Source organism: Oncorhynchus kisutch, linkage group LG26 (genome assembly GCF_002021735.2).
Source record: "Oncorhynchus kisutch isolate 150728-3 linkage group LG26, Okis_V2, whole genome shotgun sequence".
NCBI lineage: Eukaryota > Metazoa > Chordata > Actinopteri > Salmoniformes > Salmonidae > Oncorhynchus > Oncorhynchus kisutch.
This window is the reverse complement of record NC_034199.2, coordinates 27,766,457-27,783,879: the sequence shown is the minus strand read 5'-3', so window position 1 is coordinate 27,783,879 and position 17,423 is coordinate 27,766,457. Positions and strand designations below refer to the sequence as shown.

At 45.4% G+C, this 17,423-nt stretch overlaps 1 protein-coding gene across 2 annotated transcripts in view; it reads right to left on the bottom strand.

Annotated features, from left to right (window-relative positions):
• Positions 1-17,423, bottom strand: part of LOC109881965 (ephrin type-A receptor 3) — a 144,367-nt gene that overhangs the window by 118,163 nt on the left and 8,781 nt on the right. For both annotated transcript variants that reach the window (XM_031805582.1, XM_031805583.1), the window contains exon 2: positions 7,431-7,495. In XM_031805582.1, the coding sequence (XP_031661442.1) occupies positions 7,431-7,495 (65 nt within the window). The remainder of the gene's footprint in view (positions 1-7,430; positions 7,496-17,423) is intronic.

The window sequence follows — 17,423 nt, the reverse complement described above, 5'->3', positions numbered from 1 at the left end:
GGAGAGAGAGAGAGTGGGGGAGGGAGAGAGAGAGAGAGAGGGGAGGGGGGAGTAGTGGGGGAGGGAGAGAGAGAGTTGGGGAGAGAGTGGGAGAGAGAGAGGGAAGAGGAGAGAGAGAGAGAGAGAGAGAGAGAGAGAGAGGAGAGAGACATAGAGAGAGTAGGGGAGGGGAGAGGGAGAGAGTGGGGGAGAGAGTGAGAGAGAGAGACAGAGAGAGAGAGAGGGGGGAGAAAGAGAGAGAGAGGGGGGGAGAGAATGGGGGAGGGAGGGAGAGAGAGAGAGTGGGGGAGAGAGTGAGAGAGAGAGAGGATGGGGGAGAGAGGGGGGGAGGGAGAGAGGGAGAGAGAGTGGGGGAGAGAGAGAGAGAGAGAAAGAGGGGGGGGGGAGAGTGAGAGACAGAGAGAGTGGGGGTAGGGAGAGAGAGAGGGGAGGGAGAGAGAGAGTGGGGGAGGGAGATAGAGAGAGTTGGGGGAGGGAGAGAGAGAGAGAGAGTGTGTATGGAGAGAGACAGTGGGGTAGGGGTATAACATTAATAATTCAAATTCAGAGCTATATTGTATGCTCCCAAAAATGTAGAAATTATATTATTTTATATACTAAATGATTGACACCCCTGTTTTCAATACCTTTCAATACCTCACCTTGCAAAGATAACGGCACTGAGCCTTTTTTTCAGAGATGGAGAACACATTGGGAGGGTTCTTAGACCATTCCTCCATACAGAAGCCTTCTAGATATTTGGACATTCCTTAGGCTGCGCTTATTAACTGCCCTCTTTAAATCAAACCACAGGTTTTCATTGGGTTTAAAGTCTGGAGACTGAGTTGACCATTTAAACACGTAGATTTTGAGACAAATTAATATCACGATACACCACCATATTTTACATGGTGTGCGTGGCCAAAGAGCTCTATATTCATATCATCTGACCAAAACACCAGTTCCAATCCATGTACCAATGCAGTTAAGCACACTCCAGGCGTTTACATTTATTGGATAACATGAAAATAAAGCTCTTTGGCCACGCACACGAGTTGTGTGTTTAGAGTCGAAATGAGAACGCATCAGCAGAAATGAACCTATTGTAAAATATGGTGGTGGATCTTTGATGTTATGGGGCTATTTTGCTTCAACTGGTCCTGGGGCCTTGGTTAAAAGCCCCTAGAGTAGATGTCCATGCGAAAAAATCATTTTAGCATAATAATACAAAATAAAAAAATCTCATCAAAATCCATCTGTTTTAGCTAGAGATATCTGTTTTAGCTAGAGATATCTGTTTCAGCTAGAGATATCTGTTTCAGCTAGAGATATCTGTTTCAGCTAGAGATATCTGTTTTAGCTAGAGATATCTGTTTCAGCTAGAGATATCTGTTTCAGCTAGAGATATCTGTTTCAGCTAGAGATATCTGTTTCAGCTAGAGATATCTGTTTTAGCTAGAGATATCTGTTTCAGCTAGAGATATCTGTTTCAGCTAGAGATATCTGTTTCAGCTAGAGATATCTGTTTCAGCTAGAGATATCTGTATGTTGCTGGATGGTGGCAGAGCTACAGCTGTGTTTGTCATCCATCCACATCTGTGGTGGAAGGTGGCAGAGCTACAGCTGTGTTTGTCAGCCATCCACATCTGTGGTGGAAGGTGGCAGAGCTACAGCTGTGTTTGTCAGCCATCCACATCTGTGGTGGAAGGTGGCAGAGCTATAGGTGTGTTTGTCATCCATCCACATCTGTGGTGGAAGGTGGCAGAGCTACAGCTGTGTTTGTCAGCCATCCACATCTGTGCTGGAAGGTGGCAGAGCTACAGCTGTGTTTGTCAGCCATCCACATCTGTGGTGGAAGGTGGCAGAGCTACAGCTGTGTTTGTCATCCATCCACATCTGTGGTGGAAGGTGGCAGAGCTACAGCTGTGTTTGTCAGACCAGGAGACATCTGTGGTGGAAGGTGGCAAGAGCTACAGCTGTGTTTGTCATCCATCCACATCTGTGGTGGAAGGTGGCAGAGCTACAACTGTGTTTGTCATCCATCCACATCTGTGGTGGAAGGTGGCAGAGCTACAGCTGTGTTTGTCAGACCAGGAGACATCTGTGGTGGAAGGTGGCAGAGCTACAGCTGTGTTTGTCAGACCAGGAGACATCCCGAAAATCAGTCTTCTCATGAACACATCTGTAGCGTCCGAACGGTTTGGGCTACACACTCATATGACTACCCCTGACCTCTGACCCCAGGTCACAGCTGTGGGGGGGTCATAGGGAGGTCAGTGTGTGAACTTGCCCCTGGCTGGGAGGAGGATAAGAGCTCTGTGATCTGTGCTGTAGGTAGAACAGGCTGCAGCAGTAAAACCAGGGGGAACCTGAGACACTGAGGCTGGTCCACCTAACGACCACATCAGACTCTCTGACAAACTGACCAATCAGCAGTCTGCACAGGGCACTTCAAAGGACTGAGGGATAGCTTCAGTCAAATGGCAGATTTAGACTCATTTACATCAAATTTGGTTGTTTCCTTGTTTTTGGGTGATAAATTAAATCAACGCTGGTTCCTGAACACTATTTTGTGCACCATTTGTATTTTTATAGTTCCAATACATGTATTCAAGGGTTTAGAAACTAAATGGAGTTTGACGGCTGATATTGATGGCTGTGACCCAACACAGAAGGTCAAAGTGGTGAAACCTGAACCGCCATTGATCTGACTAGTGTCCAATAATGAGTCGGATTCAGCTGTTAGATTGAGACACAAATCATCAGGAGAGAGGTGGAAAACCCCTCTCTCTTTCTTTATTTCTTTCTCTCTCTTTTTCTCCATTCCCACAGCCTGGTGGTCGTCACCAAAGAGAAGAGCAGAGCGGAGAGCAGCTTAAGTTTCCTGCTCTGGGTCGCCGTGACAACTGCACCACATCAGTCAGAAGCTTTTCATCACAGCTTTGACCAGAGAGAAACCATAACACACTCTACACCCCCCCTCCAAACCCCTTTATATCCCCTCTATAGTCCCCCACTATAGCAGCCTCTCTCCAAGCCCCACCATGTGCTAATCTCTCATTTATGGATGGGCTTTCTCTTCTCTCCCAGTGCAGCTGGGGACCTCTCACTCTGTCAGTCAGTCAGTATGTATTTGGGGGAAATATGGTGCTATGGTGACTAAATGAGTTTGGATATTACAATACGTGGAGACTGAGGAGTGGTGGACGCTGGCCAAAAGAGCTGTGCCATTAAGCTCTGGACTGGAGGGCAGTAATGTAGTGTGTCTCTCTGGGATTGGATGAGGCGATGCCAGGAGAGCATAGTGTGTGTAGGGCCAGACCTCAGGCTCCCAGCACCATGTAGAGTTTCTCATTATTCCACATATGCAGTTGGAGATGAGATCTTCTTCTGGTTCCTCAGACAATGTGGAATATATCTGTAAATTGGTGGGGGTAAATTGCTAGGGATTTATTCTTTCAAAGATGTGAAAAGATGTGAAACGTGAGTTTATGACACATCCTAACAACGTGTCATAAACTCTTAATCTACAGTGTATTCAGGAAGTATTCAGACCTCTTGATTTTTACCACATTTTGTTATGTTACAGCTTTATTTTAAAATGTATTCAATTGTTTGTTTTTTTATCTCATCAATCTTAAATGGAAGAAGTTTGGAACCACCAAGACTCTTCCTAGAGCTGGTCGCCCGGCCAAAATGAGCAGTCGGGGAAGAAAGGCCTTGGTCAGGGAGATGACCAAGAACCCAATGGTCACTCTGACAGAGCTCCAGAGTTCCTCTGTGAAGATGGGAGAACCTTCCAGAAGGGACAACCATCTCTGTAGCACTCCACCAATCAAGATTTTATGGTAGAATGGCCAGACGGAAGCCACTCCTCAATAAAAGGCACATGACAGCCCACTTGGAGTTTGCCAAAAGGCACCTAAAGGACTCTCAGACCATGAGAAACAAGATTCTCTGGTCTGATGAAACCAACATTGAAATCTTTGGCCTGAATGCTAAGCGTCACATCTGGAGGAAACCTGGCACCATCCCTAAGGTGAAGCATGGTGGTGGCAGCATCATGCTGTGGGGATGGTTTTCAGTGGCAGGGACTGGGAGACTAGTCAGGATCGACGGAAAGATGAACGAAGCAACGTACAGAGGGATCATTGATGAAAACCTGCTTCAGAGCGCTCAGGACAACAACCCTAAGCACAGCCAAGACCTAAAAATACCTGCAGCAACCCTCCCCATACAAACAGCCAGAGCTTGAGAGGATCTGCAGAGAAGAATGAGAGAAACTCCACATATACAGGTGTGCTAAGATTTTAGGGTCATACCCAAGAAGACTGTAATCGCTGTAATCGCTGCCAAAGGTGCTTCAACAAAGTACTGAGTAAAGGGTCTGAATACTTATGTAAATGTGATATTTCAAAAAAGAATTGTAATAAATTAGCAAAAGAAAATCTAATAACCTGTTTTTACGTCATCATTATGGAGTATTGTGTGTAAATTGAAGATATTTTTTTTTTTTACTCTATTTTGGAATAAGGCTGTAACGTAACAAAATGTGGAAAAAGTCAAGGGGTGCACTGGACATTAGTGACTATTACCCACACCCCAGGGCTATGACTGTGAGTCAGAATGACGCAGGTGTGCACAGTGCGGTTAGGGTCCTGTTTCTACTGTAACACTGAAGCATTTTGTAACACCAGGTAGCACTTTGCTTACAGCGGCAGAAGACCAGGGGCCCATCCGTCACTGTCAACGTGTGTGTGTGTGTGTGTGTGTGTGTGTGTGTGTGTGTGTGTGTGTGTGTGTGTGTGTGTGTGTGTGTGTGTGTGTGTGTGTGTGTGTGTGTGTGTGTGTGTGTGTGTGTGTGTGTGTGTGTGTGTGTGTGTGTGGCCCCTATGCCACTGCATTATCAGAAATCATTTCAGAGGGTCTGGCTCTCACGGCAAAATGCTTATCTGCCCCCATCAGCCAATGACGTGAGTAATTATCCATGATTCACCTTGAGGACTTGATCAGCACTCTTTCTCGCTCCTACCAACCTCTTTTCAGTAAGACATTGGTTTCCTCATAATATTCAGTGTACCATATGATAATCAAACCCATTCTCTGCCTTTTAAAACGGTTCTGAATCTGTCTAACTTTACATAGAGGAGTTCCCACTCTCAAAGGTCATGTCAATTACACAAACTGGGCCTCAAACCTGGGCCTAAATAAACATGAGACATTGAAAGTCACTGTTCGGTAAGTGTGTTTGGTTCAACCTTATAAAGTAACCTCTAAGTTTTCTAGTGCTGGTAGTTAATATATGGCTGGAGGAAACCAAGGCTGGCAGCTCTATGGAAGGAATGAGTGGATTACCTTCAACTCAGCCAGCCAGTAACTCTAACACTTAACGTTCAGAGGAGGGATTGGCTGCTGGAGACTGGTAGACAAATAAACACAGAACCACACAGACATGCATACTACACACACATACCCACACCCACAACCACAACCACACACACACACACACAGACTATGGCAGGTGAGAGACACAGGAGGATGTAGGTGGATTAGGGAAGGGAAGGAAGTCATGCTGTTTGGTGTTGTTTTGATTGCTGTGTTGAGATACTACGTTACCTGGGTTTCATTAACATGTTGTTTTGATTGATGTGTTGAGATACTAAGTTACCTGGGTTTTATTAACATGTGCTGTTGCTCTGTTGTTGCAAAAATTCAAACCATATTATAAGCTGACCCTTCTCTTCTTTAACAAAATGAAGAAATGCAATCTGTCTCCCCATCCCACCCATGTGGTGAGTCTATCACCTCCTTAACCCATGTGGTGAGTCTATCACCTCCTTAACCCATGTGGTGAGTCTATCACCTACTTAACCCATGTGGTGAGTCTATCACCTACTTAACCCATGTGGTGAGTCTATCACCTACTTAACCCATGAGTGAGTCTATCACCTACTTAACCCATGTGGTGAGTCTATCACCTACTTAACCCATGTGTAGGTTAATACCACTTGGGGGGGGTACTAAGCTAACATATGGAATAGTTTTAAGATGGTCATATCATGGATCATTTAGCTATTTGATTGTGAATGTTAAGATGCCTTTAGGTATATTTTTTGATAAAATATAGAATTTGGCCTTTACTTTTATAACACATAGAAACACATTGAATAACACGTTCATAAAAAGCAACAAAAAAAACACACAAAAAAGAGATATAAGAAAGCTCGGGAAATATATACTTTTGGACACATATTTAAACCCTTATTTTTGTTGGCACAAAACTACCTCCATACTTTCATTAGTTTGTTAGATTACCTTCAGGCGAGTCCCGTGACACAAGTAGGGGTCATAGAACATGTTGGTGAGTCTCCACTTTCCATAGTGGGATCATATTAGTTTTGGCTCAAACAGTTCAGACGCTACAGACAGAAGTTGGCACATCGGCGTTACTGGCTCCAGACGAGTCCCGTGACTCTTGTAGGTGTCATAGACTAAAAGGGAGAACACCATTGTGTTCATGAGAATCTATTTATTGGCCAAACCGTTCGGACGTTATAGACGTTTTCGTGAGAAGAACAATTTTCGGGATGTCTCCTGGTCTAACAAACACCGCTGTAGCTCTGCCAACTTCCACAGTAAACGCGGAAGGCCAACAGGTGGATGCAGTGGATTGAGATGCAGACATGCAAAAAAAACTGATGTCTCTAACTTAAACGGATGTATTTTATTTATTTGAATTGTACCCCTTTTTCTCCCTAAATTTTGTGGTATCCAATTGTTGTAGTAGCTACTATCTTGTCTCATCGCTACAACTAACCGTACGGGCTCGGGAGAGACGAAGGTTGAAAGTCATGCGTCCTCCGATACACAACCCAACCAAGCCGCACTGCTTCTTAACACAGCGCGCATCCAACCCGGAAGCCAGCCGCACCAATGCGCCGGAGGAAACACCGTGCACCTGGCCACCTTGGTTAGTGCGCACTGGCCCCCGCCCGCCACAGGAGTCGCTGGTGCGCGATGAGACAAGGACACCCCTACCGACCAAGCCCTCCCTAAGCCGGGCGACGCTAGGCCAATTGTGCGTCGCGACCTCCCGGTCGCGGCCGGTTACGACAGAGCCTGGGCGCGAACCCAGGGACTCTAATGGCACAGCTGGCGCTGCAGTACAGCGCCCTTAACCACTGCGCCACCCGGGAGGCCCTAAACGGATGTATTTTAACTGGGATGTATTTATTATGTTACTTAGATTGACGCACAGGTGCGTCAAGAGACTCTTAAGGATTGTTAATCCCACTTGACTCATAGGATAACAGAAAATAAGATGTGTTTGTATTGTTTGTTTTGAAATGTCCTAAGCACCATTAAAACACTGAAATCTGATGACAGGACAGAATGCTGACAGAGCATAGAATGTGCAGATACTATATGTGTGACATGTATGTACTACTCACCCCATGTGATGGGTAGGAGATCCATCCCAGCTCCCCCTGGCTGGCTTTGGAGTCCAACAGGTTCACTGTAGAGATGAGGAGAAAGAAGAAACTGGGATGAGTGTCGGGATGAGTGTCTTATGGGAAAGCAGTTGATTGTGGCAAGCTTGTCTTTAGCACCACTATGTACAGTGGGAATAGAAAGCCACCCCCCTTTCAAAATGTTCCCCTTTTGTTGACTTACAGCCTGAAATGAAAACACATCAAATCAGACTTTTTACTGCTCTATTTACACACAGTAAACCACAACATCAAGGTGAATTTTTTTTTTTTTTTTTTACCAATAAATTAATTGCAATTAAAACAGTAAAATCCCCTATTTGGGTATGTGAACACCCCCCTTAGAATTTTAATTGCAAACTTGCTTAGGTATAACCAACCACCTTCCAGATCACAAATCAAGCTAATTGGCTTCCATCTGTGATCAATTATAGTGACTTTGATTAGTTCAGAAATGCACAACTCAACTGTATAGTTGTAATAGGTGCGTGCTGGTGGCAGGGAGGTCAGGCACAGGAGAGTGAACTTGGTATAAATGGAGCAGTTTAATAAATGCTAAAGAGTACAAAACCCGTCGCACACCAGAACATGACTTGTACAAAACATACAACAAACAATCTCCGACAAGGACATGAGGGGAAACAGAGAGTTAAATACACAACATGTAATTGATGGGATTGGAACCAGGTGTGTAGGAAGACAAGACAAAACCAATGGAAAATGAAAAAAGGATCAGCGATGGCTAGAAGGTCGGTGACGTGGACCGCCGAACACCGCCCGAACAAGGAGAGGGACCAAGTTCGGCGGAAATCGTGACATTAGTAGTGCAATTCAAAGCAAAGAATAGACTATGGGCGAAAAGGTACTTTCAAAAGATCTATGAGATAAAGTTGTGGAAAGGCGCAAGTCAGAGGATGGATATAAAAATATTTCAAAGGCTTTGTCCCTCAGAGCACAGTTACCACCATTATTAAGAAGTGGAAGGCGTATGGCACCAGACCCTGCATAGATCAGGCCATCCCTCCAAACTGGATGACCGGGCAAGAAGGAGACTGATCAGAGAGACTACCAAGAAGCCAATTGTGACTTTGAAGGAGCTTCAGGCCTTTATGGCAAAGACTGGTCAATGTGTGGATGTGACCACAATATCACAAGCATTTCACGAATCTGGCCTCTATGGGAGGGTGGCAAGAAAAACACCACTCAAGTCTGGTTTGAGCTTTGCCAGAAAGCACATTGTAGATTCCAAGGCCAAGTGGCGAAAGATGTTGTGGTCAGATGAGACCAAAATTGAACTTTTTGGCCTTAACGCAAAACGATATGTCTGGCGAAAACCCAATACTGTCACACCCTGATCTGTTTCACCTGTCCTTGTGATTGTCTCCATCCCCTCCAGGTGTGTACTACGACTCCCACCGAAGGTGGCTCCCCCGCACGGCGGTCTACTAGCCGCCACCGATCCCTTTTTCATTTTCTGTTCGTTTGGTCTTATTGGTTGCACCTGTCTCTTGTTTGTTACTTGATTTATGTCTATTTAAGCCTGTTAGGCCCACCTATGTTTGTTTGGGATTGTTCCTCTGTTAGTTTGTGCATTTGTATTTTATTTTCTCCAGACTGTTGGGGTCATGTGTTTGGGCCGGTCAGTTTTATGCTCCTAGTGTTTTGGCGTAACCGTTTGTACCGGAATAAAATACGATTGTCTGAACCCTCTGCTCTCTGCGCCTGACTCCAAACCCACTACTCCTAGAAGACTCCAAACCCACTACTCCTAGAAGACGTGACAGTGTGGCTTATTTTCCCCAGTGTATTTATCCCTGTGTTTCCTGTCTCTCTGTGCCAGTGTATTTATCCCTGTGTTTCCTGTCTCTCTGTACCAGTGTATTTATCCCTGTGTTTCCTGTCTCTCTGTGCCAGTGTATTTATCCCTGTGTTTCCTGTCTCTCTGTGCCAGTGTATTTATCCCTGTGTTTCCTGTCTCTCTGTACCAGTGTATTTATCCCTGTGTTTCCTGTCTCTCTGTACCAGTGTATTTATCCCTGTGTTTCCTGTCTCTCTGTGCCAATGTATTTATCCCTGTGTTTCCTGTCTCTCTAAAGAACACCATGCCTACAGTAAAGAACACCATGCCTACAGTAAAGAACACCATCCCTACAGTAAAGAACACCATGCCTTCAGTAAAGAACACCATGCCTACAGAAAAGAACACCATGTCTACAGTAAAGAACACCATGTCTACAGTAAATAACACCATCCCTACAGTAAAGAACACCATGTCTACAGTAAATAACACCATCCCTACAGTAAAGAACACCATGCCTACAGTAAAGAACACCATGCCTACAGTAAAGAACACCATGCCTACAGTAAAGAACACCATCCCTACAGTAAAGAACACCATTCCTACAGTAAAGAACACCATGCCTTCAGTAAAGAACACCATGCCTACAGTAAAGAACACCATGCCTTCAGTAAAGAACACCATGTCTACAGTAAATAACACCATCCCTACAGTAAATAACACCATCCCTACAGTAAAGAACACCATGCCTACAGTAAAGAACACCATGCCTACAGTAAAGAACACCATGCCTACAGTAAAGAACACCATCCCTACAGTAAAGAACACCATTCCTACAGTAAAGAACACCATGCCTTCAGTAAAGAACACCATGCCTACAGTAAAGAACACCATGCCTTCAGTAAAGAACACCATGTCTACAGTAAAGAACACCATGTCTACAGTAAAGAACACCATGTCTACAGTAAAGAACACCATCCCTACAGTAAAGAACACCATGTCTACAGTAAAGAACACCATGTCTACAGTAAAGAACACCATGCCTACAGTAAAGAACACCATGCCTACAGTAAAGAACACCATGCCTTCAGTAAAGAACACCATGTCTACAGTAAAGAACACCATGTCTACAGTAAAGAACACCATGCCTACAGTAAAGAACACCATGCCTACAGTAAAGAACACCATGTCTACAGTAAAGAACACCATGCCTACAGTAAGGAACACCATCCCTACAGTAAAGAACACCATTCCTACAGTAAAGAACACCATCCCTACAGTAAAGAACACCATGCCTACAGTAAAGAACACCATGCCTACAGTAAAGAACACCATGCCTACAGTAAAGAACACCATGCCTACAGTAAAGAACACCATGTCTACAGTAAAGAACACCATGCCTACAGTAAAGAACACCATCCCTACAGTAAAGAACACCAGGTCTACAGTAAAGAACACCATCCCTACAGTAAAGAACACCAGGTCTACAGTAAAGAACACCATGCCTACAGTAAAGAACACCATCCCTACAGTAAAGAACACCATGTCTACAGTAAAGAACACCATGCCTACAGTAAAGAACACCATGCCTACAGTAAAGAACACCATGTCTACAGTAAAGAACACCATGCCTACAGTAAAGAACACCATCCCTACAGTAAAGAACACCATGCCTACAGTAAAGAACACCATGCCTACAGTAAAGAACACCATTCCTACAGTAAAGAACACCATGTCTACAGTAAAGAACACCATGCCTACAGTAAAGAACACCATGCCTACAGTAAAGCATGGTGGTGGCAGCATCCTGTTGTGGGGGTGATTATCTTCAGCAGAGACAGGACCACTTGTCAGGATAGAAGGGGAAATGGACAGTGCAAATTACCGACAGATTCTTGAGGAAAACCTGCAGCTCTCTGCCAGGAAGTTGAAAATGGGAAGATGGATCACATGACAATGGCCCAAAGCACCCAGCCAAAGCAACAGTTCAGTGGCTGAAGGACAAAAAGGTGAATGTCCTTGAGTGGCCTAGTCAGAGCCCCGACCTAAATCCCATCAACAATCTGTGGAATGACTTGAAGAGTGCAGTCCATAAACGGTCACATGGCATTTTGACTGAGCTTCAACAATTCTGCAAGGAAGAATGGGCAAATATTGCACAGTCAAGGTGTGCAAAGTTAGTAGAGACGTATTCAAAGAGACTCATGGCTGTAATTCAAGGTGGTTCCACCAAGTATTAACTCAGGGGGGTGTTCACTTATCCAAATAGGCAATTTTACTGTTTTCAATTAAATACATTTTCACAGATTTTTGGAGAAAACCATTTGCTTGGATGTTGTGGTTTACTGTGTGTAAATAAAGCAGGGAAAAGTCTGATTTGATGTGTTTTCATTTCAGGCTGTAAGTCAACAAAAGGTGAACATTTTGAAAGGGGGGGGGCTTTCTATACCCACTGTACATTATGAATATCTATCCTTCTGATGTCTAGTTAGTCCACTCATCTAAACCTGGCCTTCAAGGACCGGGATCAGGATAGTATTTATTTACCTAGCTGTTCAACAATCCTCAGGACTCCTTAGAACACACACACAAACATGCTCACAAACGCACACACGCACACACACGGCCAGTTACCCTCTGAGCACTTCCTAAATCTAACCAAACAGAGACAGCCTGCTGCTTTGTGCTCCATGATGAGGGGATCCAAGCAGGAGATTCTGGGTCTGTAGCAACCTGGGAGGCTGTTGAGTCACTGCTACAGCTGTGTGAACCTCCTCTGACTGGTACTGATACACACAGCGGGGTCAGAAAACCACACTTGCTGTTACGAATCTTTGGATCTACAATCTCTATGCGAGAGACAATTGAAAAATAATAATACATAATAATAAAATAAATAATAAATAAACAATGAGTATCGATAAGCAGGCTATATACACGGGGTACCAGTACTGGGTCCATGTGTTGGATAGGTACCTGGTTCTGTCAGTCTCTATGGGGAGTTCAGACATGATCCCAATAGAGAGAGAGTACAGGGTGGAGTATAGAGAGAGAGAGTACAAGGTGAAGTATAGAGAGAGAGTACAGGGTGGAGTATAGAGAGAGAGTACAGGGTGGAGTATAGAGAGAGTACAGGGTGGAGTATAGAGAGATAGAGTACAAGGTGAAGTACAGAGAGAGAGTACAGGGTGGAGTATAGAGAGAGAGTTCAGGGTGAAGTATAGAGAGGGCGTTCAGGGTGGAGTATAGAGAGAGAGTACAGGGTGGAGTATAGAGAGGGAGTTCAGGGTGGAGTATAGAGAGAGAGTACAGGGTGGAGTATAGAGAGAGAGTACAGGGTGGAGTATAGAGAGAGAGTTCAGGGTGAAGTATAGAGAGAGAGAGTACAGGCTGGTGTATAGAGAGAGAGTTCAGGGTGGAGTATAGAGAGAGTACAGGGTGGAGTATAGAGAGGGAGTTCAGGGTGGAGTATAGAGAGAGTACAGGGTGGAGTATAGAGAGAGTACATAGTGGAGTATAGCGAGAGAGTTCAGGGTGGAGTATAGAGAGAGAGTAGAGGGTGGAGTATAGAGAGAGAGTACAGGGTGGAGTATAGAGAGAGAGTAGAGGGTGGAGTATAGAGAGAAAGTACAGGGTGGAGTATAGAGAGAGTACAGGGTGGAGTATAGAGAGAGCAGAGGGTGGAGTATAGAGAGAAAGTACAGGGTGGAGTATAGAGAGAGTACAGGGTGGAGTATAGAGAGAGTAGAGGGTGGAGTATAGAGAGAGTAGAGGGTGGAGAATAGAGAGAGTAGAGGGTGGAGTATAGAGAGAGAGTACAGGGTGGAGTATAGAGAGAGTAGAGGGTGGAGTATAGAGAGAGTACAGGGTGGAGTATAGAGAGAGTAGAGGGTGGAGTATAGAGAGAGTACAGGGTGGAGTATAGAGAGAGTACAGGGTGGAGTATAGAGAGAGTACAGGGTGGAGTATAGAGAGAGTAGAGGGTGGAGTATAGAGAGAGTACAGGGTGGAGTATAGAGAGAGTAGAGGGTGGAGTACAGAGAGAGAGTACAGGGTGGAGTATAGAGAGAGTAGAGGGTGGAGTATAGAGAGAGAGTACAGGGTGGAATATAGAGAGAGAGTACAGGGTGGAGTATAGAGAAAGAGTACAGGGTGGAGTATAGAGAGAGTAGAGGGTGGAGTATAGAGAGAGAGTACAGGGTGGAGTATAGAGAGAGTAGAGGGTGGAGTATAGAGAGAGTAGAGGGTGGAGTATAGAGAGAGTAGAGGGTGGAGTATAGAGAGAGTAGACGGTGGAGTATAGAGAGAGTAGAGGGTGGAGTATAGAGAGAGTAGAGGGTGGAGTATAGAGAGAGAGTACAGAGTGGAGTATAGAAAGAGTACAGGGTGGAGTATAGAGAGAGTAGAGGGTGGAGTATAGAGAGAGTAGAGGGTGGAGTATAGAGAGAGAGTACAGGGTGGAGCATAGAGAGAGTACAGGGTGGAGTATAGAGAGAGTAGAGGGTGGAGTATAGAGAGAGAGTACAGGGTGGAGCATAGAGAGAGTACAGGGTGGAGTATAGAGAGAGCAGAGGGTGGAGTGTAGAGAGAAAGTACAGGGTGGAGTATAGAGAGAGAGTTCAGGGTGAAGTATAGAGAGAGAGAGTACAGGCTGGTGTATAGAGAGAGAGTTCAGGGTGGAGTATAGAGAGAGTACAGGGTGGAGTATAGAGAGGGAGTTCAGGGTGGAGTATAGAGAGAGTACAGGGTGGAGTATAGAGAGAGAGTACAGGGTGGAGTATAGAGAGAGAGTACAGGGTGGAGTATATAGAGAGAGTACAGGGTGGAGCATAGAGAGAGTACAGGGTGGAGTATAGAGAGAGAGTACAGGGTGGAGTATAGAGAAAGAGTACAGGGTGGAGTATAGAGAGAGAGTACAGGGTGGAGCATAGAGAGAGTACAGGGTGGAGTATAGAGATAGACTACAGGGTGGAGTATAGAGAGAGAGTCCTGGGTGGAGTATAGAGAGAGAGTATAGGGTGGAGTATAGAGAGAGTAGAGGGTGGAGAATAGAGAGAGTAGAGGGTGGAGTATAGAGAGAGAGTACAGGGTGGAGTATAGAGAGAGTAGAGGGTGGAGTATAGAGAGAGTACAGGGTGGAGTATAGAGAGAGTAGAGGGTGGAGTATAGAGAGAGTACAGGGTGGAGTATAGAGAGAGTACAGGGTGGAGTATAGAGAGAGTACAGGGTGGAGTATAGAGAGAGTAGAGGGTGGAGTATAGAGAGAGTACAGGGTGGAGTATAGAGAGAGTAGAGGGTGGAGTACAGAGAGAGAGTACAGGGTGGAGTATAGAGAGAGTAGAGGGTGGAGTATAGAGAGAGAGTACAGGGTGGAATATAGAGAGAGAGTACAGGGTGGAGTATAGAGAAAGAGTACAGGGTGGAGTATAGAGAGAGTAGAGGGTGGAGTATAGAGAGAGAGTACAGGGTGGAGTATAGAGAGAGTAGAGGGTGGAGTATAGAGAGAGTAGAGGGTGGAGTATAGAGAGAGTAGAGGGTGGAGTATAGAGAGAGTAGACGGTGGAGTATAGAGAGAGTAGAGGGTGGAGTATAGAGAGAGTAGAGGGTGGAGTATAGAGAGAGAGTACAGAGTGGAGTATAGAAAGAGTACAGGGTGGAGTATAGAGAGAGTAGAGGGTGGAGTATAGAGAGAGTAGAGGGTGGAGTATAGAGAGAGAGTACAGGGTGGAGCATAGAGAGAGTACAGGGTGGAGTATAGAGAGAGTAGAGGGTGGAGTATAGAGAGAGAGTACAGGGTGGAGCATAGAGAGAGTACAGGGTGGAGTATAGAGAGAGCAGAGGGTGGAGTGTAGAGAGAAAGTACAGGGTGGAGTATAGAGAGAGAGTTCAGGGTGAAGTATAGAGAGAGAGAGTACAGGCTGGTGTATAGAGAGAGAGTTCAGGGTGGAGTATAGAGAGAGTACAGGGTGGAGTATAGAGAGGGAGTTCAGGGTGGAGTATAGAGAGAGTACAGGGTGGAGTATAGAGAGAGAGTACAGGGTGGAGTATAGAGAGAGAGTACAGGGTGGAGTATATAGAGAGAGTACAGGGTGGAGCATAGAGAGAGTACAGGGTGGAGTATAGAGAGAGAGTACAGGGTGGAGTATAGAGAAAGAGTACAGGGTGGAGTATAGAGAGAGAGTACAGGGTGGAGCATAGAGAGAGTACAGGGTGGAGTATAGAGATAGACTACAGGGTGGAGTATAGAGAGAGAGTCCTGGGTGGAGTATAGAGAGAGAGTATAGGGTGGAGTATAGAGAGAGAGTACAGGGTGGAGTATAGAGAGAGTAGAGGGTGGAGTATAGAGAGAGAGTACAGGGTGGAGTATAGAGAGAGTTCAGGGTGGTGTATAGAGAGAGAGTACAGGGTGGAGTATAGAGAGAGTACAGGGTGGAGTATAGAGAGAGTACAGGGTGGAGTATAGAGAGAGAGTACAGGGTGGAGTATAGAGAGAGTAGAGGGTGGAGTATAGAGAGAGAGTACAGGGTGGAGTATAGAGAGAGTACAGGGTGGAGTATAGAGAGAGTACATAGTGGAGTATAGCGAGAGAGTTCAGGGTGGAGTATAGAGAGAGAGTAGAGGGTGGAGTATAGAGAGAGAGTACAGGGTGGAGTATAGAGAGAGAGTAGAGGGTGGAGTATAGAGAGAAAGTACAGGGTGGAGTATAGAGAGAGTACAGGGTGGAGTATAGAGAGAGCAGAGGGTGGAGTATAGAGAGAAAGTACAGGGTGGAGTATAGAGAGAGTACAGGGTGGAGTATAGAGAGAGTAGAGGGTGGAGTATAGAGAGAGTAGAGGGTGGAGTATAGAGAGAGTAGAGGGTGGAGTATAGAGAGAGAGTACAGGGTGGAGTATAGAGAGAGTAGAGGGTGGAGTATAGAGAGAGTACAGGGTGGAGTATAGAGAGAGTAGAGGGTGGAGTATAGAGAGAGTACAGGGTGGAGTATAGAGAGAGTACAGGGTGGAGTATAGAGAGAGTAGAGGGTGGAGTATAGAGAGAGTAGAGGGTGGAGTATAGAGAGAGTACAGGGTGGAGTATAGAGAGAGTAGAGGGTGGAGTACAGAGAGAGAGTACAGGGTGGAGTATAGAGAGAGTAGAGGGTGGAGTATAGAGAGAGAGTACAGGGTGGAATATAGAGAGAGAGTACAGGGTGGAGTATAGAGAAAGAGTACAGGGTGGAGTATAGAGAGAGTAGAGGGTGGAGTATAGAGAGAGAGTACAGGGTGGAGTATAGAGAGAGTAGAGGGTGGAGTATAGAGAGAGTAGAGGGTGGAGTATAGAGAGAGTAGAGGGTGGAGTATAGAGAGAGTAGACGGTGGAGTATAGAGAGAGTAGAGGGTGGAGTATAGAGAGAGTAGAGGGTGGAGTATAGAGAGAGAGTACAGAGTGGAGTATAGAAAGAGTACAGGGTGGAGTATAGAGAGAGTAGAGGGTGGAGTATAGAGAGAGAGTACAGGGTGGAGCATAGAGAGAGTACAGGGTGGAGTATAGAGAGAGCAGAGGGTGGAGTATAGAGAGAAAGTACAGGGTGGAGTATAGAGAGAGTACAGGGTGGAGTATAGAGAGAGTAGAGGGTGGAGTATAGAGAGAGTAGAGGGTGGAGTATAGAGAGAGTAGAGGGTGGAGTATAGAGAGAGAGTACAGGGTGGAGTATAGAGAGAGTAGAGGGTGGAGTATAGAGAGAGTACATGGTGGAGTATAGAGAGAGTAGAGGGTGGAGTATAGAGAGAGTACAGGGTGGAGTATAGAGAGAGTACAGGGTGGAGTATAGAGAGAGTAGAGGGTGGAGTATAGAGAGAGTAGAGGGTGGAGTATAGAGAGAGTACAGGGTGGAGTATAGAGAGAGTAGACGGTGGAGTACAGAGAGAGAGTACATGGTGGAGTATAGAGAGAGTAGAGGGTGGAGTATAGAGAGAGAGTACAGGGTGGAATATAGAGAGAGAGTACAGGGTGGAGTATAGAGAAAGAGTACAGGGTGGAGTATAGAGAGAGTAGAGGGTGGAGTATAGAGAGAGAGTACAGGGTGGAGTATAGAGAGAGTAGAGGGTGGAGTATAGAGAGAGTAGAGGGTGGAGTATAGAGAGAGAGTAGAGGGTGGAGTATAGAGAGAGTAGAGG